Consider the following 21898-nt stretch of genomic DNA (forward strand, 5'->3'; position numbering starts at 1 on the left):
AGTATGTGCTTCCAAGGAACCTCGCTGCATGCCCGTGGGCTGAATATATGCAGGAGAAGTACCACAAAATAAGATACTGCCTCCTCCTAATGCTTATTTACTTCAGAAAAAAATGCTTATTACTTCAGAAAAAAACGTTCCCATTGAAGATCTCTGCACATAAGCCAGCTATTCACAGCAATATTTCAGTCTGTTCCTTGAAAGGAGGAAGCTACTTTGCGCACAGCTCTGTCTAGTTGGGCATCTATGACAACCCACCAACACATGGGCCAGCAAGATAGGGCCTGGTGATGCCTACGGTAGGAACTATGTGCAAAGAAATCAAGGAGAGATAGGTAAGTTCAAAATAGAAATGTGGTGGCAGTATGTGATAGCAAATGAGGTCAAGAGAGAAAAAAGCAAAGAAAGTTTCTTGATATTTTTTCAGGACAGATGGGACATCTATAGCCATCTTACCTGATCTAGCTTTCTGCATAACTCATGCTGCAGACTTACACCCAGGAAATCCTCCATCAATCCTATACATTTTGTCTGCACAATAAGGTATCTCCTGCAAGGACAACCACCCCCTCTTCTGGAAGGATTCCAGATCACAAAGAACTTGTAGCATTCCTACCTTTAGAGCCCTGACACTGAAGAACGACAAATATAATTGGCAAAATGTTACACCAGAGAAACACCCTCCTTAACAAATGTATATCGCTTCCTTGGAGAAGAGAAACAGTTAATCCCACCACACACATTTTTCTTCCTGCAAAATCTTCTCCTAAGTATCATTTTTGTGAACTTCTCATAAAAAGGGGAAAGGAAAAACTCGATAAAGAGCAATGCTTGCTGCACGTAAGATTTGACGGAGCAGAGAGAAGCTATTTTCTGTACCTTTGCAGTTATACTACAATTACCATAGCTATGCCTACTTGACACTCCGTGTCAGTGAACCTTTTCAAGGTCCAGGTGGTCCAAACTCACCCAGTCTCCCAGACTTCTAGACAGGACTTGAATGCACTAACAAACTTTTCCATCTCCACTAGAATTTACGGTTCTGTCACACTCAATTGCCCTTTAGAAATTCTAGAGGCCCTCCCCTTCCTGAGGAGCTCTGAGTGAGTAACCTGAAAAGCACAAAACGGTGGTAAGGAATACTCTTGTGATTTCTAGACAACAGTGTAAAGTTCGCTCTGTGACTTTAAGGATTGCTCATTTGCCATATATAAGGAAATGATTACCTAATAGCCAATATAGAACTAATTCAGGAGCACACCTACCACACCCAGTCATGAAAGCGTCTTCTATGTTTTACCACAAAAACACACTGGTGCAGCTGAGCTGCCCCCAAATGTATTAATACTAGGGCAAAATATACAGACAATAGAATAAAGCTTCAGTAATTTCTCACAATTTTTCTGCTGCTCTAAGGATCTTTGGATTTTTAATGACACTCTGCCAAGGTTGTATTCCTCAAGGATGTGCTAAGCAACCTCTCTGACTGTGTGTTCATTTATTTTATTTCCTGTGGTAGGAACAAAATTAAATACAATCTAACACAAAATAAGGTGTGTTTAGCTTACAGCAATACTAGCTGCTCATCAAATGAAAATTCCTTCCCTAGACCAGTGCTGGATGCTTTGTTCAATCAGAGAATCATGTGTTTTGCAATCTCTGGCAACTTACATAGGCAATAAGATCTAGTTTAGTTAGGCCTAAAAGAGAATTGCTTCAAATAGCATCTTCTATATGGCCATAGATATGGACACTTTTACCTTATCTGGGTTTCTACTAAATATATTGAACCTCTTATTCAATAATCTGCAGAATAATTTAGTACTGAAACATCCATTATGCAATAAAATATGGCAGTGTGAACAACAACATAAAGAGTTGTAGTTAGATATGTCTGAAGACAAGCAATGCTCCACACTATGAGCCTTTGATCCCAAGCTATTTAAATTGCTGCTGGCAATCCTGTTTCATAAGTATATGAAGTAGAGTTATATTAAGTGCATGTAATTGCCATATGCCCACAGTTCTGCAGGAGGAACTTAGCATGGAGGAATAATCTTTCATAATCTAAGTCAAAGAAAAGAAAATGAAACAAAAGATTTTGGATGTCGCTCATTTGCACGTTACATCTCTTATCCTATCCATGTCCACCCTATCTGCTTGCCATATTTTCCTGTACTGACCTACCTGTATGTTCTTAGCTTTAGGGTTATCTGCCGTGGTAGCTGGCTGTATAATGAAGCCTGAGTACTGAATAGGCTAAATACAAATCAGGCTTGAGTGTCAGACATACTTACAGCTTTGTATTTGATCAGATAATGTCTAATTGGGGAGCCACCATCATCCTGCTTGATAACATTCACTTTAATGGAGTTTCCATCTTCTCCCATCTGACCTTCCAGTTTGGGTGCGCTGGGTTCCCCTGAAATAATGGTGGATTCATGTTTAATTATTCAGAAATTTCATTACGAAAGAAGTACTAATCAAAACCAGTAAAAATGCTTCATTAGACTCAGCCACCAGCATATCAGTTCCACTCTGACTCAGGCACAGAGTACATTGTGCATTTCTAGGGACAAACAGTTGTGAGATCCAAGTGTTTTTAGCATTTGGCAGCTTTTTTTCATTTTTGTGCATGCCTAAATGGAGTCAGAGGCTAAGCAGAAAGGACCCCAAGGATGCCCTGGAGCAACAAACCGCTTTTCATTGTTCCTATTCTAAAATGCTGATGTGAAATATCAGGAAAATGTCAAGTCAGGGTACATGGCAAACAGGCAGTCTGCTTCTGTGAAATGTTGATGAAAGGAGCATCATTGAAAAGGAACATGATATTTGTCACAGACCTGTGTTTGCACTTTGAGTGCTGTTTAGGTTTTACAGTTCTTTGACCAGAGAGTCACTGTTGTTGTCACTTAAACGGGTGTGAAAAATGGTACTGAAGCACAACTGTGCATGTTTTCACTCAGTTTGCACTGGTGTAACTAACTGCAATGAGCACCAGCTGTAGAGAACTAGATCCCTTCATGCTTCTGTAACAACCATTTTTAAAAGAAACAAACCATCATTTCCCAATCTGCATTCCTGACATCAGCAGAAACCAGAGATTTCCCTCTCCTCTCTAGGGCTTGCTCACTTACAACCACACCCTGTTCCTCTGGAGTCTCTAGGAACTGCCATCTTCTAGCCAGTTCCCCCATAACCTCCACAGATGAACTGCAGATGGTTCCCCACTCCCCAGCCTAAGGACTTCCTTCTTGCAATTTTACTACACTTCCTTTGACAAAAGTCAAATCCACACCTTGTCTGACTATGTATTTACAAAGCTTTCTTTTAGAAATACTGCAGCAGATTACTGAAGACTCGTGCTTTCTACTTCCTCTTCCATATTACCCCAGAGATGAGTCGTTCCCAAAGTGCTTTGATAGCCTGTGAACTCACTGTGGAAGAGGAATTATTACCTGTTTGTTTGTTTTTGTGAAAAAAGAAACAAATCAACCAAACAACCCCCACCCCAACAACATATATATTAAATTAGCAAAAGACTTAAATAGTAAAGGAGCACTTCTCTCCCTTTTGAAAAACGACAGGCCACAAAAGAGCTCAGATTCTGCTAACCTTTGGTCAGAGCTGGGGTGCTTGCTTTGCTCCATTTTATGGAAAGGCAAGACGACATAGGTTCCTCTGAGATTGGACTTAGAATTATATTTCTAAAGCTCTGAAATGTCCCAAGAGCTTAAAAGCCAGTGAAAATTAGTAAGACTTTACAAAATTTATTGTAAATCTTGCTGAAACTTGCTAGGTTTCTTTTTATACTATTTTCGGTTTATTTAATATTGTCTCTGTGATATAATCTAAGTGCTTAAGCCATTGATTCTGGGCTTTAAAATTGCTGAAGATTTTTGACCATTTTAGCTGTTATTTTGGCTGCCCTTCCCGATTCAGAAGCATCATCTTCTTTGTTAAGCACATACATACCCCAAACCAACAAAAGTGCATGGAGAAGCCAGCACTACACTTAATAATGATGTGTATAAGCACTATCACAACAAACCACTAAGACCACACTGAAGACACTTCCTGTAAGAATATACCTGTCTCATCTAACTAATACATTTTGGGAAAGAAAGCAGACAATGATACTACTTTGTTGACTGCAGTCAGTCCAAATGAACAAGTGTTAAACAAATCTATCATCATCTCTTCCAAAACTGCCAGGCAGAGATATTTTTCACTGTCCTGACAGCCCTTTTTTATGTAGATTTATACCCTTATGTCAGCTCACACTGTCCCAGTAAGTTCAGAGTAGCCCTTCCCGTGAGGGTTTGACCACAGCTCATGCTGCCTTCTCCTTGCAGCTGTTGAGGGAAGGAAAAGGGGGGCATTATCCTGTCCCTTCTGGGGACTCAATTTTATCCGGCACCCAATAGAAGCCAAAAGGACAACACACAAACTCCAGTGGGAACAGTAATATGTTCATGAGCAGGGCTCATGAAGAGTACCTATASAGAGATGAGGAGGCCAATCAGTAATGGGGGCAAATACTCAGAAAGAACAGACTCTCCCTACAGTACAGACTTGTGATCACTAGTGGTTTTACACTGAATGGTTGGTCTGTAAAATCAGAAATCTCGCTCACTAGGATTTTTCTCAAAACAGATGGGCAGAAAACTACACATTAACTCCCTCTCCTTTGTTTTACTCCACTCTGCTTTCTGAATCCACGTTACTAAGACAGGATAAGCAATGACTTCTCTCTCATACCCAATACTGCATCTCCTGTGTAGTTTTCTTACTGGGAAAGTCTATGTCTGAAGAGGAGTGGTCAAAGTGGGTCTTCTAACATACCAGCAAAAAATACGCCTAGAATAATAAATAAATAAATAAAYAAACTAACAAATGTGGCCCAACAAGGTCCTAGTTCATTCCATTTTCCCTCTGTGATAAATACCAGCATTTCTTTCTAGAGTACTCATGTCTCAGGAGCATTTTCTTTCTGAAGATTCATCACTAAAGAACTAAGCTAGGACTGTCCCATTTCAGATCATGAAGTTGAGATCCAGAAAAAACACACCACCCAACAATGTCATTTGCACTTGCAAACTGAACAACTTACTTGGGAGCCACTCAGTGGGTGTTAAATACCTGGACAGTTTCAGAAACACTACTAGGAACCTACCTACATCTTGAGGTATCTAAGCAGCTCCAACACCCTGTGCTGTAGGACTAACTGCCAGAAGCAAAGCCACTTTTCAGGAAAACAAATTACTTAATCTATCACGAAGAGCCACCATCCCTCAGAGAGCGTGAGCAAGGCCCAGGACACAGCAAAGGCACAGACCAGTGCTTTGAAGCTACCTTAGGAGCCCTGGCAGTGATCATCTGCTTTGCCTGTTAAAAAGCTGTTTAGTCTTCCTGTAATTTATACCCTCAATGTAAGACTGGGGTGTGTTTGGGAACGTGAGGTACCCATTTTAGGATACTGGGAGCAACAGATACACTTTAGAGTACATCTGTCACAGAAAAGTGATTGTAACAAGCATTCTATTTTAGTATAGTGTCACATTATCAGACTCATCTTTAAAATGTCCCTTCTCTCATTCTCATTGCTTAAATATTCTTGCCCTGAAGACTTCAACCTATTAACTATTCTGAATCCTCTCTACAATTCACTCTAGTGCTTGCAAGGATAACAGTTCCTACCCTTTCTCATCCCAGTTCATCTGGTTGGCTGCTTTACTCCATCCTTCCAGACTTCTATGTTACCTTCCTTGTAATCCACCTGCCTGTTACAGCCACAATATGGGAAAGTCAACGTGGTGGCTGTTGAAATTGGTAACAGTATGACTTTGCACACTGTGCTTCCACCCTGGCTACTCAAAAGGATTTATGTTGTCTTGGCCACTTACTCCTATTGATGTTCTTTTGACTGTGACTGCTGTGCAGTATTTCAGCTCCTGCTGGCTGTTGGCAGAGCAATAAAAAAGGATCAAGAGTGTGACTTGTCCTTCGGTCATTGGTTACTGCAAATTTGATGATTTTGCACTGTTCTGAAATTGGAGGAAAACTCCTTCCTAGCAACTCCCAGCAATTTAGATGGAATCTGGGCCAACGCTTGAATGAAAGTACTTTCTAAAGGGATTATGGTAAAAATTAGAAAATAAATAGGCAGTTCTAAATGAAAATCCTGCTATGTAAAATGACACAGCAGAACCTCTGAAATGGCTTTACTCACAGCCAGTAAAATCAAGAGAGGTGTTTCCAATGAATGGGCACTGGATCATGTCTATTTTCTTTCATTACTAGTCAGCACAAGGCATAACAGTAACTCCAAATGCTATTTCCCCTTTGCTTTCTCAACAAAAATGTAACGCAAGCGATACAGTGTGATCTAGTACAGCAAAAGCAGCCAAACTTTTAATAAAACGTACGCAAGGCTCCTGCTACTTATCCACTGCAATCTATTGTTATAAATAATGAAAATTAGGCTGCAAATTGATTAAACAAATTAATAAGGTACATTTTGTGATGCCATTAACTTGCCTCTCTTTAGTTATGAACTCTTGAAGTTTTCCATGGGGCCTTATGCTAACTGGTGTGAATGAACAAAGCTGTCTTGAAATGATGGGTATGGAAAATTTAGTCTGCAAGGCTGTGGCACTTGTTAGGGCCAAGAAACTCCTACAGTCCCACGATCCACTTTTTGTTCAGTGGGATTATTCTTAAATATGCAGCATGTTCTTGTGTCTCTAAAGGCTATTCTGTTCAATTTCTTTATGGATAATTGTAGCAAAACCAACACTAAAATTATTTGTAAATTAAAGGTTACAAATCAGCTGCAGTCAGCAGGCAGCACTTCCAGCAAACTCCTGAGATTAATTACACTCTGTTGTCTGGTCTCATTATATGGACCTAATTTTTACAGGTTATTTTAAGTAACAGTTAAAGTGGTTGAATGATAACAGCAAAAAATCCCAACAGCTCTGTTCAGCCATAGTTATATAGATATAAAGCATTTTAGGAGTATTTAAGGGAATTTAAGAGTGTCTTTTAGAGCTGACCAAAGGAAATTTAAATACAGAGCATACAATAGATCATGCCCATGCTGTGTTTTGCTGTGCACCCTGAATCCAAATACGCTTCCCAAATCTTTGCAGCTCCAAACTGTTGTACAGGTCTGCTGATGTTGCATACACACTTTACCATTCTAGTTCAAAGCAATCTATGGTTATGCTAAAGCACCTCTGTCTTCACTTGTAGTGCTACTTCTGATTTGGACAATGGCCCTTCTTGAACACATGCTGACAGATAATCCAAAGTGCGGCAAAACGCAATTAAATGATGACCCAATTCTGAACAAATCCAAATGAGAACAAGACCAAGACAGTGAAATAGTAACGTCTGCAACTCAAAAGCCTGAACATGTCAAAAGGAAAACAAGACTAGGACACTGAAATGATAATATTTGCGACTTAAAAGCTTGGTCCACTGCCTAGAGTAAAACTGGTTAATACTTTGTTCTGCTGTGTTATTCTAAAAGCAAAAGGAAATAATAAGCCTATAGTTATATTAAGATAAACTATGCGCTCTAGCAACTAACTTCAGCCATGGGAATTTACGGGGGCCCCTTTCAATCCAAGAAACATTTTCAATTCTAAATCTGTTCTGTCTGGATTTGCATTCAGCTGCTAATGGAAAGCACGTGCAGTTTTGATATGCCAGAGAAATGTAATTTCTTTCAATATCTTTCAACATTGGTCTTCAGAAGTAGTTTCAAGCCCAAGCTCTTCTGCTTCTCCTCCTCCCCCCCCCGCCCCCTGCCAAAAAAAAAAAAGAAAGCAAAGCAGTTTTTTTGTGAAACATCAATGAGAAAGAAGCAAGGCCTAGACTGAAACAGTAATTTAAGACTAGTTCTATTTCCTTGCAGCCTAACACATGCTCTGGCTAACGTACCACGTGCTCCAAGAAGGTAATTACAATCCCATGGATACACAAAGCTCTTTGACATGAGACATACATGTTTGTGTTTCACAACATAGTATATTTTCTTATAGAGACTGAATGCTCCTTTCTTCCATTCTAAATTTTCCTTTCCAATCCCTTGCATCTGCCTACATCCTCAACACAAGATTCCCAAGATAGCAGGAGTGGACACTCAAGAGCTTTATTCTACCCTGCAACAGCTTCCTCAGTGACAGAACCTTGAAAACACAAATGTAATGTTTTCAGGGTGACCATGGAGTTGACCTTGCATGGATCTCTGATGCACTTTGAAGCAAATGGCACATAGGAACGGGCTTTTGTATTTGTGTTACAGGAGGTACTTTGCACTCCCTTGGAGTTGTCCTGATTCGCAGAACATAGGGCCAACTGCATTCACATCACAGGAAAGGATGGACAATTTCACAATTAACTGATGACCGAATTTGATGAAGAGATGTTTTTTTCTCTTTACTGCCAGCTTATCAAGGCTGCATATTTGAAAGTGTCTTTCCAGGCTCAGTTGCTCCTGGAATTATGAATGCTAAGAAGATGAATGCCATCACAGACTGAAAATTAAATGGAAACAAATGAGTTTTGAATGAGGAGAGTCACTTTGCCTGGACAGCCTGAAAACACCAGATCAACTACACAATTATCTTTCTTCCTTTCTTTCCCCATCCTAAAAGAAAATATCACCGTGAAGGTTATTGATTGAAATCACTGAGTTGCTTCAAGCTGAAGAAGTTGTTACTGAAATAATTGCATCAAGACTACTAGCCAATAATTAAACAACAGCAGAAGTGAATGTCCTGTTCTGCCTTTTTCACAGAAGAAATGAGCTCCCAATAACAAGTGGGGGCATTCATGGCTAGTTATTTTGCTGGACACAAAGCCACTCTACACGCCTGAAATATTCATGAGCAGCAATGCTCAATTCTGACCTCATGTTGCTGTATATCTGGCAGACTTGCTTTGGTAATACCTAAAAGGTACAAGATCAAGATCTCCTTGGTACTCTTTCCCATCCTCATCTCAACAGAGAGATAATTATTAGTAGATAAGTAGATCTTAAAGTGGTAAGGAAACACTATAATTGTAGAGTTTGACCTCTTATCTAACACAGGCCAGAACAATTTCTCCAGTGATCCAGCACCAAGACTAATATGTGAATGAACATCCTTTGGAAAGATACTCAATCTTGATAAGAAGATTTCAAATGTTAGAGAAACTACTGTACCTTGTACACAGCTATTCCGATGATTAATTACCCTCTTTTCTACTTTGAATTTGTCTAGTTTCTAGCTCCTGATTCTTTCTTTTCCTGACAGTTTAAATGCACTTCTGCTCCCAGAAATAGTCCTCCAAATAGAGAACACAGACCACTCCTGAAATCCAGCAGGCATGGCAGTGCAGGCACTGGTAAAGAGTATTTTACAGTTTTCTCTCCATAAATACATAGCATTTCTCTTAAACAGGCAGATGTAATCCAGATATAGGGCTGTAAAATAAAAATGAGTTAGTATGTAGCTTCAATCAAAGGAGGAAGAAATTTAGTGGGAGAAGTTTAGTCCAGCAGAACCAACATTCCTATCATGAGTCAAAGTGTCAGTAGCTGAAGAGAAAAGGTTGTCAGGTTAGAGAAGGAACTCATGCTCACAAAACATGCATCCTCCCTACAGGAAGGGAGCTGAAAAGGCAAAAATGCATTACAAAGGAGTGTTACACGCCTGGGGGTCTCCCATTTACACTGAGCCACTAGACATACTGCAGAAATCTGCATATTCCAGCCACACAATTTGGAATCCTTAAAGAATGCCCCTTGCGATGATGCTAGTCAAGTTACTGAGAGCACAGAACTCCAAGCACATCAGACTTCCTCTGGAAAAACATTTTACAATCATCAATCTGCTTAGAATCCACTCTGCTGCAGAAGAAGGGATGCAGGATCTTATGCTTTCACTATATGGCGCGATAATGTTGAGTAACCATGTTTGAGCCAGATCACACCTTGCATGGTCCTCTGACTATGCGCTGTCCCATAAAGGGACAGTGGCCCTTATTCAGCCCAGCAGTGCGAGTACCTAGTAATGGCAAGTGGAGCCTACTGGAAGGTGGGAGGAATCAAGCAACTTAAATATTTATCCCCATGCTTTGCTTTCCTTGAGAAATGGGAGGGATTTCACTCAGAGACGTAAAGTTTACAGATTTCAGCTACTTTACAGACTTCACTAGAACTAGACGACTTTCACTGGATTTAAATTTCACCCATGGGACTTGCTTCAGCAAAGAAAATTAAAGTAAACCAAATAGGTGCTTTATCTCTGAGAAGAGCTAATAGATACACATGGTACAATGCCTGTTTTTCCCAACTTAAACTATTTTTGACCAATCTTTCTCTCTGGAGCTCAGTTCAAGAAAGCTCATGAAGGCCTGTATTTTGAAAGGCACCTGATTTGCTCTATGAAGGTTCTTCCAAAGGTGTCATTCTGCCATTGTCCAGAATTGATCAGCTGTGAATAAGCTAGCATTAAATCTCATTGGTGCCTTTTGGGAAAACAGTTCTGCTTCCACTCTCACATCTTCTATGGCTCTGGGGGCTTGTTTTTTCTATTCACTCTCTTTTGTTTATCTTTTATGACCAAGAGCAGCTGCATGAGAAAAAGAGACTGCAACTCTTCACTGCTCATCTGTCCAGATCTCCCACCACCCTCCTCCTGCTGGCTTCTCATGAAAGAATAACATCAGGAAGGACTCCTGCAACACTGGTTTGCCTACGACCAGATTTTAGGACAGAAACATCTTGCTGTCTGATATGAGACACAAGACAGTGGGACTAGGTGGCTGCAGCCTTGTAGTTCTTATATTTCTAGGAAGTAGCGCAATCATTTTGCTGCTTTCCATGAGGGCTACCTGACTGCTACATTGTAAGAGCTGTCAGTTTTCACTATATATCAGATTACAGCACAGATCCCAGGAGCAATCCATAAGCCTCACTGCATGGTCTCTTGTGGCAACCAAGTCTGTAACTTTCAGAAGGACAGAAGCCAATGCTTTGCCCTGCTGAGAATACAGGGATAGTGCATGCACCTCAAGTGAAGAGTTATTTATGATGATACTGCCCTGTCAGGGTACACCACTGATGATCCTATGCAGCTCTCAGTGATCCATTCTTTGTGCTTCAAATGTAACCCATAATGAATGTGACCAACTGTATTTGAGATAATGAACCATTCTGAGGCTCTTGAAGCCTGCACCGCTACCTGTTAGATCCTACACATGTGAGAGTAGCTGAGGACAACAGTTTGAGCCATTCGGTTTTCAAATTGTTTTTTATCCACTCTTGCTAAGCCATTAGCACCAGCAATCTCCTGCTGTAAGCCAGTGGTAAATGCTTCCTGGTATCCTTTTCACGGCTGTTTAACTTTTATTTAACAAAGTGCTTCCTTGATCTAATACTAGACTGATTTGGTTGAGATTTTACAAGAAGCTGGCAGTTTTTAGTCATCTGTTTTTCAGAGATAGCCACATGTACCAGAGCTGGATACAGCTATAGTGAAAACTTGAGGTGAGAAGGGAAGAGAATATGGGAGAGCAATACAAACCTTTCCCTAGTCACAGGACACTGAATGCATGCTGAGCCCCAGCAGTGACAGTGGTGCTGATGACAGACATTTTATCACATCTCTTTATTCCTCCCAGCAAACATGTTCCAGTTGCTTACTCTTTGAAAAGCGGCCCCACTGCTGAAAAAGATCCTGCATCCTTGCTGTGCTTCAAAAATACAACTGCAATCAGTCTATGGTAATTTCTGCAACATGTGAACAAGGGAGCAGCTGATTTCTGCAGTCTTTGACCACCATGTAAACAAGACCAGATTGTGACCTAGTGTCACAATTTGAAACAAGCGTAAGCCACACCTACGCAAAATCTCCACGAGGGGTAAATAAACAAGGGTGTGAAAGAATAGGAAGAGAGGCTCCAGAATGCACACAAGAGAAGCAAACATCAACAACCAAAAATAAGGAACAAAACCAAAAGGACGTGCAAAACGAGACAGCCAAGTTTTCAGTCCTCCTGGATGTCACCCAATCAGCTTTCAGAGAGAGAGAGACCCGGGGAAGAGGGGCTGCTTCCATGCATGCAGTCATGTGGGAAGGTTACTGGTGTTAGTTTTGTTTTTCCTGGCAAAATCCAGCCCGAAACCTTTCCTGGCAGTAATACAAGACAATAAGGTGATTTTAGAATTCATAGACTGAAAAAAAGCTAGTTGCTTTCTGGATTTCAAAATGATTTGTTTACTTGCAGAAGCAAAACAAGCAGGGGCTTTCCCCTCTCTTTAGAGTATGCACAGAATATTAAGTGAAGTTTCAAAAATCAGTGTTATAGAAATTTTTTTTTTTACTACCACAACCTTTACTTGGAGAGTAATCTCATCTCCATAGGTTGCAAGGGTCAATCTTTTGCTTCTTGATTGCATGGAGTTTACCAGCTACTGTGACTGTTACTGTTGAAATGATTTCAGATCTTGATTAATTCCCTTGCCTGTCTCTACCAGATACTGCATGGGAGGAATGACGTGCTCTGGCAAGAGATGTGTAACAGTACTTCTGATGCAAATAGTGTGAAGTGCTGCTTCCCATCATGTACTCTGAATATGTCAATACATGCATTACTTCATAAAAACACAATTCCCACTCTAGCTATGTTTAAGTTTTACTCATGCTAGAGAAGTTTCTTTCTTAAATCACAACGGGACATGCCTACCAATGACTAAGTTTCAGAGATAAGGATTTTCTGATCCTTTTGATAGCCTACTAAAAACATATAGCTGTGAAAAGAAAACATTTACAGGAACTGAATTAGCAAGGGAAAGGAAAAATGTTGCTAAAGCAACAGAAGACATGGTGGTTTATATCATCTGAGTGTCATTCGCATAATTTCTCCATGGATTAGCAGTCTGAAGTTAGCACACCGGTCCCTTAAAAGGTAAAACTAATGGCAAAAATCCTTTTAAGGGCAGACATAGTTTTAGATCATTATTAGGGCACTGACTGTTGGATTCTGGCAATGAAAGAAGCAAATGATTGAGCTGCATTAGTTTTGTTTTGTCATGTTTTTTCCAAGTTTAAGGATCCTTCAAGCTCAGTACAGAAGACTGGAGTTTAGTTTGTCACATGCAGACAGTGGTGAGCAATTTCTCCAACGGCTTGTAGAAGGCTTTTGGAGCGAGGGAATTTGGAGGTCCCTCATTGCGGGGCAGAGGGGATCCTCCCCCCAGATGTAGTCAACCAATCAGAACAAAGTATTTTACCTTCTGTTCACCAGCGCGGACGACATCATCAGCACCATGCAAGCCACATGACAAAGTCACATGATACGCACGCACATGATTGGTTGAAAGGAAAGTGGAGGAGGTCACATGGAAAATACAAAAAAATTAAAAAACTGATGTAAACAATGGGTAAGGGAAAAATCAACAACAGAATTACAGACTAAATAAAATAGAAACAAAATTAAATTAGCCAGCATATATCAGAAACATTGGGGAGACAGTAAAATTGCCTGGAAATAGAAGAATATTAAACCATAGAAAGCACTGAGTTATGACCCCATGAGTGTTAGGCACAGCTGCATCACTGCTTATTAATACCAAGTCAAGGAAGAAACAAAAATAATTGTGGAGAAGGACCGTGCCCCAGAACTTGGACAGCTGAAGGAATCCACAAGACTGTTGGAAAGAAAAAGGGAAAACATGTTATTCAGAAACAGTCCAGGCATCAGAGGTGAAATGGTCCAAATTATAGCCCACATAGTTCAATGAGTACAAATCATGGTGTTTCTTTCTGAGGTATTCTCCTCTCTGCAGAAACAAACATCTTCCTAAATATTAACAACAGTAATGACTGAGAAATGTAAAAACCTACTGTGTGTAAACATTTCCAAGGACAGAGCTATCGATCAAAGAGCTGCCACAGGATTTGGTCAGACTAACAGTTACCACTAAAAGTGCATGAGCTCCATCCAATATGTTCAGCCTGAAGATTCAAGGATGTGGAATGAGTCATGTGCAATGAACTACACCCATGATTTAATGTGTGCAAGGGGATGCTTTGTCAATGAGGAGAGGAATGAAGAGTTCTGCACTGAAAGCTAATGACAAAGATAGCATGAGAAAGACACAGCTACTACTGATGGAGGTGAGAAAGCGGACAGACTGAATGACAGCCCAAAGTAAAACAAACAATTGTTGCACTAGAGGATACCACCCACTCCATGCACTGTTTCCCTTCCTAAATTACCATCTACTTTATAATGTGCATTTTTCATGACAGTTCTTCTGTCTCATCTTACTGAGACTACTTTACTCTGCTCTGGCACTTCCCTTGTCAACTTGGCGTAAATGAAAACTAAAATGAGGTGCTTGTACCCGAGAAAATTATGCATGCCATTACTAGGGAAAGATGTGATGGTACAAAATGTAAAGTGTTTGCTGTATCTAAGCATTCAAATCACCTTCTCTAGTTACCAATGTAGGCTTTTTAAGTTATCAGCGTGGGCTCATGGAACTCCAGGCAGGTGCACCATGAAGGAGGGAAGCTGTTACTGTTAGTTCTCCTGGAAAGGCATTCAGTGTCTTTTGCTCATGAGGAAACATATTTCCAAATCTGCAATGAGCTTACTATTAAACCTTACAGACTACAAATATATGAGAAGGTTTAAAGACGGACAAGAGAGGCTGCCTTTGAGATTATTTCCTCTCCAGTGAAAGCTTTAGTTAAAGATCAAGGGCAAAATTAGCAGTACAAATCTGACTAAAAGCCAATTTGGATGAGGCTTCTAAGACACAGAAGAGTTTGGAAACATTATCTTTAGTCTAAAACCTTGAAATTCATCATACTGCCACGGACCAAAGTCAGACAGTCAGAACACTGATTGCCTCAGAGCTTGCAAGGGGAATGTGGCCGTAGTACACATCGACTTCTATTCCCAGGCAGTACATACTGTGGTAATCTGAAAGTATGAGGGCTTTCACAGTCAGACCTGTCTCCCCAGATTATTGGCCAAGGACCCTGATAAAAATGTCTTTTATAGCTACTGTTATTATCAGGGCTTATTGAGAGATATGGGCAATCGTCCAGCTTACTTGCAAACCATATTTAAACAAAGCACAAAAAGGAGAGATGCAGACTTCTCTGCTCTAGGGAAATGCTCCCAAACCCCTTAGCCTCACTTGCTAACTAGATTTTAGATTAAAGTTGTCTGTGTACATTACATTCCTTTGAGGGCAGCAACCCCAGCACTGTTTGCCTTGAGGCACTGCAGGAGTGGATCTTGAATTCTAGTCAGCCGCAAGCAGTGGCAGAGAACGTACACATCTGTACTTACTTTCTGGCAAATCTGGAACGAGTGAAATGATGGGGAGGAGGAGCGGGGGTAAAAGAATATGAAAGACAAATGAATTAACGAACAACTGCTATGAAAATTTTCAGAGCTTTTCTATGTAAATAGGCTACCTCCAATATTTCCACCATATTTAACAAACTCTTAGTGGCCAGCCCCATTGCTTTCAGAAAGAAATTCCACAGCAAAGAGAGTCACCAACTCTATGGGATTCCCATGCGACCTTTCCCCAAGATGGCAACTTACTGTGAGTTGATTGGGTGCACAGTGCAAGATACAGTAAGAGATTTCATAGAAAAACCTTGCTTGGTTTTCCATCTGCATGTCTCTTGCTCAGTGTCCTCAACCTCTCTCATCCTTCAACTTTTGAACCCATTCACCAATTTCTAATAAATAGAATGGAAGTCCCTACAATTTCCAGAAAAGCAGGAGGCTAGATAGAGGGAAAGACCCAAATTAGTACCTCAACTGAAAAAAATATTTTGATGTGACCTCAAACATACTGCTAGGCAAAACAATCCACAGTGGAGAGAGCTGCAAGAAAATAAGCTTCATTAAGCCACTGATACAGAACTATTTATCTGAACAGCTAAGACGATTAAGCCAAATGAGGTCCCTATTCCTAAACTCCTTACATGATTCTGGACATTTTCTCCCATATGCTATCAATCACATATCAAAGTCAAAAATCACTAAAGTTGGTGAAGAAACACTCTTCAGCTTCATTAGGTTTTGATTAGATCTACTGTTCAACTTTTCATGATGCTATGCAGCAGTTCCCCTAATTTCTAACTGCTCCTAGTTTCATTCATTTACCCATGGAGATTAGGTTAGGGTAACACACAAGCCCACTCAGCAGTGTCATCCATAATTATATGATGACTGATTCTAAGGGCATCTGCCCAGTGCCAATTTCCTGCTGTTAAATGCAGCACATTCCTATGCTGAGCTGTTCTGCAGCATATTAACAAATGCATCTACTATTTACATAAACAGATTATACGTACAAATGACAATGAGTCAGTGAAAGGCCAAATCTGCTTCCATTTAGTATAAAAACCTGAGCTTTGACGCAGGTAAAGAGAGAAAGGTTTACAACCTAAAAAAAGAGTGTGGAAAATGTTTATCATGAACTAGCCTTTAATATCTTTTATGGGTAAAAAAGGCCCATTCTTTTTAAAGGAACAAAGAATGTTGCACAAAACATGAATACAGCATTTTCTCTCACAAGCAAAGCTATCTCCTAGCCCCACATATGAACAGGCATAATGGAGTCCCTACTTCCTAAAGAATGAATGAAATAAGAAGTATTAGTAGAACTGCTCGTTGTCATCTTTTTCTTTCCCTCTTCCTTCTCCACCCCACCCCCAAAGTGTGATTAGAATGAAAAGTTGTCCTCAGCAGTACAGAATCACTGCTGCTTCAGAAATGTCAGAAAGTAAGATTCTGCATGTTGTATACATGAAAAATACTGCAAGAAGGAAAGTGTTCGCTGTGGTCACAGGCAGATAAAGGGACATTTCATGTGATATGTATGATCACAAAGTGCGCAGTACTGTTTTAGTAGTAATTGTACTATCTTCCCCTCTTCTATCCCAGACCCAGAAAGAATCACATACTTCATGCTTTTAGTATTTTCTGGTTAGAGGTGATGACCCATCTTCTAACCCACTGTAAGTAAACACAGCTTTATCTCAAAAACCATATTCACACAAACACACAAATTGTATTACTGCAAATCAAAARAAAAACATTTGGGTTTCTAGCAGTGATTAGTTGTACAAAACACATCCAGGTAAGCCTATGTCTTGCTGCAGTATTTTGCTGCATCTTCCAGGACTGTGTTGCAAATAATTTGCTTGGTTTGTGCATGACATGTGACATGACATCTCCTACAGGTAGGGATTAAAATTACACATTTGATATACCCCCAGTATGTCAGAAGGCTGTGCCACTGAACTCTGAACATCTAGTCTAAACCAGACATTTCAAAATGATTCTTTTGCCTACAGATCAACTGATGCATTTTTTTTTTTTTTTTTTTAGCTATTTTTCCTTAGGCTACTCAGGACCAGCATGGAAGCATGTGCTTATTTGACTCAGTCCCACTAGGAACAGCCATCTAACCAACCAGTACTGAGCAGAAACTGAAGCAATTTGAAACCACTTTCCAGTTCAGCTACAGACTTCTTGTGAAATCTTGAACCAGTCTTTTAATACAGGGAGGGCATCATTGGTAAGATAGGCTAATACTCCCTTCTCCCTGCAGTCTTTTCTCCCGAAAGATATTCTACCTCCTCATTGCAGTCTTTATTTGCACCTTCTTTCAACACTGCAGCTCCAATATCAACTGTAACTCACTCCCTAAATTCACAGAAAATAGGGCTAGGTAGGATATCAGCAAAATATCTATCCATGTCCCTTTTGTGAAGGCAGCTTTAAATCTAAAATCACCAATGAAAAACAAGCAAATAAAACGTTCCTTTTGGAAACAATCATTAAAATTCTTTTTCTTTCCTTTTTTTTTTTTTTCCTTCCATGTTTCTTCTAACAATTGCTACCACATGCTTGGTAGGACAACAGGAGGAGGAGGAAGAGTAGTACCATGCCAGGTTCTTAACGCCTACATGCTCATGCAATCCGTTACTGCCAGATTGTTGGTTAACAGACATCAAAATAACATGGCATAATGCTTTAATTGCCTCAATAGAAGGGCTACAGCATAACAAGTAGCACTCAGGACCAAAAGGGAGCAGTTCCCATCTACTCACTTGGTGGCTCAGTGCTTTCAGATTCAGTAAGAGGCTGAGTTGCTATGGAAACATGAAAGATAGATAGGACATGTAAAGGTGAGCATAGCATGAAAATAAATTATGAGAGATGGGGGCAGGGGCTACTGGAAGGAAAACAGGGAGGCGGTCTAATGAAGAGGGAGTGAGAATAATGAATAATGAATCCCTGTGCCAGATGCATATTATCTGAAGAGCCGACAAAAATTGCACTGTGCTGCTAGTATTTTACAACTCCTCTCCATGGGGAGAGTTCTGCCACCTAATGCAGGCCCCTCCTAGGTCACAGAGAAGTAAGCCTGAGCTGCATGGTTCCTGCAGTAAGTTAGCCCTCCAACAGTCCTTACAGATGTTTTCATCCTTCAGCGTTTTAAAGCTCTGAATCCAATTTCAGTAACAGCTGCCGCATTTTCGCTTAATTTTGTCCCAAATAACAGCTTAGGTTCACTCGAAACTTGTTACTAGCCAGGTAAGCACTGGAATTTCTAGGAGGCCCTGTAGAGCAGCATCCCATCTCTAGCTTTAGCCAGGCCCAGCTACAAAAGAGGTAGGAGCAAGGAGTAATGAGAACTTACCCTCCTGATACACAGTTCTTCCTCACCTCCATGAACTGGGGCCAGGACAGTCAGAGAGAACAAGGGAAAAAGATCTTACAGTCCAACAAGGATTGAGCACCCTTGTTGATGGGTTACTTCCCCCCCTATTTCTGGGTGTTCATTACCTAGGGGAAGACATACCCTTGGATTTCAGTTGATTACCCTTGTTCCATCAATAACTTATAACAGGAGCCAAAAAAATCCTCTTGGTTATCTTTGGCAGACTTTCAGGGAGTCGGAACCCACTTTTTATACTGCTCTGGTCACAAAATAGATATGAACGACACCAAGATAAGACCAAACATCCACCCTGAACTTCTCTTCCTATTCACACAGACAGACACTGAGACCAGGGTTTTCAAAAGGCAAGCACTATATGCACCTGGTTAGCTTTAAGGGAATGTCCTCACTTCTGCTACTTGTGCATGGCCACCAGATAAACTCGTCTGTACTGTGCATTCATAATCTCCTTTCCTTTCTTGTTAGCCAGTACTTTTACAAAAGACATTGGAAAAAAAGATGACTGTTCCTTTGCTTTGTCCAAAAAAAAAAAGAAAGAAAAAAAAAGAAAAAAAGACATGCATTAGAGAAAATACTAAAACAAAGAGAAATAAGGTATTTGTGAGAGAAGGTGATAGGCTGAAAGCCCTTACTACTAAGCACTCCACTCCCAAGAAAAAAGGCAGACTATATAAGCATCAAATTCTAGGATTATCAGGAGAGAAAGACAAAGAAGAATGAATATAAATCTCTATTTCCAAAAGCCACAGGGGAATGCAGCATAACTGAGACAGCTATAAGGGATTTCTCTACTACAGTATGTAACATCCTCAAAGGTAGACGACTTGTGATATCTTCTGGATTGGGCAGAGGAATGTTACAGCTGCAGAGTGGGGTAAATCAGATGTCTTCAGTTAATTTCTTTTCCTCTCCCACACTGCCATCAGTCCTGCTGATGTGAGGGGAGAGCAGGAGACTCTTGTACAGTTTGCCACTTAAAACTGATTATGCATTTAAAAAAAAAAAAAGTGACTTCGCAGCAGGCTTAGGGAGACACAAGTCATTCAACTCAGTATCCCCGCTCTATTTAGCTAAGAAACTAAACTCTTTCAGTTTTTGTTGTGCCAAGGTGATTCCAGAAAATGTAGCTTCACATCACAGAAGCTGAGCACATCCCATAAAAGGTCCCTGAGAATGGAACACTTAACTGATAGGAAATCCTAATGCTAAAGGCCAGTCACAAAGCATTTGCTAGCTTTGATATGGGTAGGGTTGCACTGAACCTTGATCTCTCTTCCTCCATCAGGCCAGTGCATTTGGAAGCAGTCTGTGGCTTTTCTGTCTGTCTTGAAAAATCAAACCTGCGCTTATCTGCAGCTCCTCTACCAGAAGATTTAGTTTTCCCTCAGGAAAAAAAAACAAAAACAACAACAAAAGAACCCAAAACAAAAAACAAAATCACTCGAGGATGTTAGGCAGACTACACCACAGCCAGTGAGGAGGTGCATGCAGAGCAAAGTGGAACAAAGACAACCTCTTTCCATCATACTCACTCTCTGCTAAACAGGAGGTGGGGGCAGCTGCACTTGCTGAAGAAAGAGAAAGGAATGTGAGCAGGGGAGTGAACTCCTGTTAAGTGCACCCAAATTATGGAATACAAAGAGTAAATCGGTAAGATTTTGTCAGATTAAAGCTCTGACACACAGAGAACAAGCAATATAAACGCTGTCTCTTAATCTAGAACTTTGTACTTTGCCGGACCTGAGGCTGAGGCCTGACAACTCTCAAAAAACCCTTTCTTCTGACTGGAAGAACCCACCACCAGGGCAGACTGTCTGAGATCGCAACCTACCCACAGAGCTATAACCTCTAATTTGGAGAACACTGAATGGACCCATATTCTTCAAATGTGTTAACAAAATTAGTCAGCGAAGAGTGCTCCTATCTGTTCTTGTGGACTTAGTTCAATGAGCTACAAAAGATGACTGAAGTGCAATTCTCTTCATGCATACCAGGCAGGGCAACTTTCTAAGGCTGATTTCCAAATTGCATCAATATCTAATCAGCTGTACAAAAGCAAAGGTTTTCTCTTTTCTGAATTTTCTGACTATATCAGTTTCTCACTCACAATCCCTGGTGAAAGAGCAAATTAAGAGGTAACAAGTAATTAAATCCTAAAGAGTAACAGCTCAAAAAAAAAATCAAGGAAAGATTTAGTAACAAATCTTAACAATACTGTCTCCAGTCTTCTTCCCCCCTGCTGGCTCAAATGGCAATCAGTACCTTCTTAATCAATCAGATTGCAAGTTTTCTGTCTGGTGACATTCTGATATTAGGTATGTGCACATGCATGCAACTGGGAATTATTCATTCAGTTTGGGGAGTTTTCAGCCAGTGGTTGTCTTCTGTTTTGTCACCAAGTCAATGTTTTGCTCCATCTAAGTTACTAGCACTACAGTAACAAGTCCCGATTGCTGGCGGAAATGCAGCAGAATGCACCTAAATTAGTGATCATACATGTTATTTTTAAGTATGTCTCTTCCTCTGGCTCTTCTCTTATACAGCCCTTTAAGATAGTACTGTGTCCCATTTACCACATATTATGGTTAATCCTTAGACACCAGTGTCTGTTCTACCTGATGTTAAGTGATAATACAGATCTCATCAGCAGTAAAACAAGAGATTCCAAGTTCCCAGTGCGCAGGTGACATTTGGGATCCTACATGATATTCAGTGGGCAAGATCAAAACTGTTTTTAAGAAATCCTCATTTCATCTGGTTGTCCATCATGCCAGTAATTCCAGCTGTGTACTAGGTCCCAGTTCCTTGTTCAGCAGGAAATATGTAAGGTCTAAGGAAAAAGACATGAATAGATCCTGCTAAGCAGCTTTGAATATTCTCCCAATCCTCACTGGCATCTTTGTTCTATGACTCTAAATCTCTATCAGAGACTAGTATTCACTGTGTCAGATAGGTTTATTTTGAGCATTATAGGAAAGCTAGTATTCCTCAGAGTCCTGCCAAGAATCCTTATGGAGTCCCAGGGATGTCTGCATGCAGTCTGGGAGTGTCAGCATGTGATCTATAATAAAGGCGTAGCAGGGTGCACCATTTCTGCAGATTGTATCATCC

At 40.4% G+C, this 21898-nt stretch overlaps 1 protein-coding gene across 1 annotated transcript in view; it reads right to left on the reverse strand.

The window, feature by feature from the left end:
* Nucleotides 1-21898, reverse strand: part of NCAM1 (neural cell adhesion molecule 1) — a 70910-nt gene that overhangs the window by 21135 nt on the left and 27877 nt on the right. The window contains exons 16-19 of the mRNA XM_026068678.1: nucleotides 20320-20355; nucleotides 18153-18194; nucleotides 17702-17704; nucleotides 2298-2422 (exon numbers count right to left, since the gene is read on the reverse strand). Of these exons, the coding sequence (XP_025924463.1) occupies nucleotides 2298-2422; nucleotides 17702-17704; nucleotides 18153-18194; nucleotides 20320-20355 (206 nt within the window). The remainder of the gene's footprint in view (nucleotides 1-2297; nucleotides 2423-17701; nucleotides 17705-18152; nucleotides 18195-20319; nucleotides 20356-21898) is intronic.

Source organism: Apteryx rowi, unplaced genomic scaffold (assembly GCF_003343035.1).
Source record: "Apteryx rowi isolate R43461 unplaced genomic scaffold, aptRow1 scaffold_278, whole genome shotgun sequence".
In the NCBI taxonomy this organism is placed as follows: domain Eukaryota; kingdom Metazoa; phylum Chordata; class Aves; order Apterygiformes; family Apterygidae; genus Apteryx; species Apteryx rowi.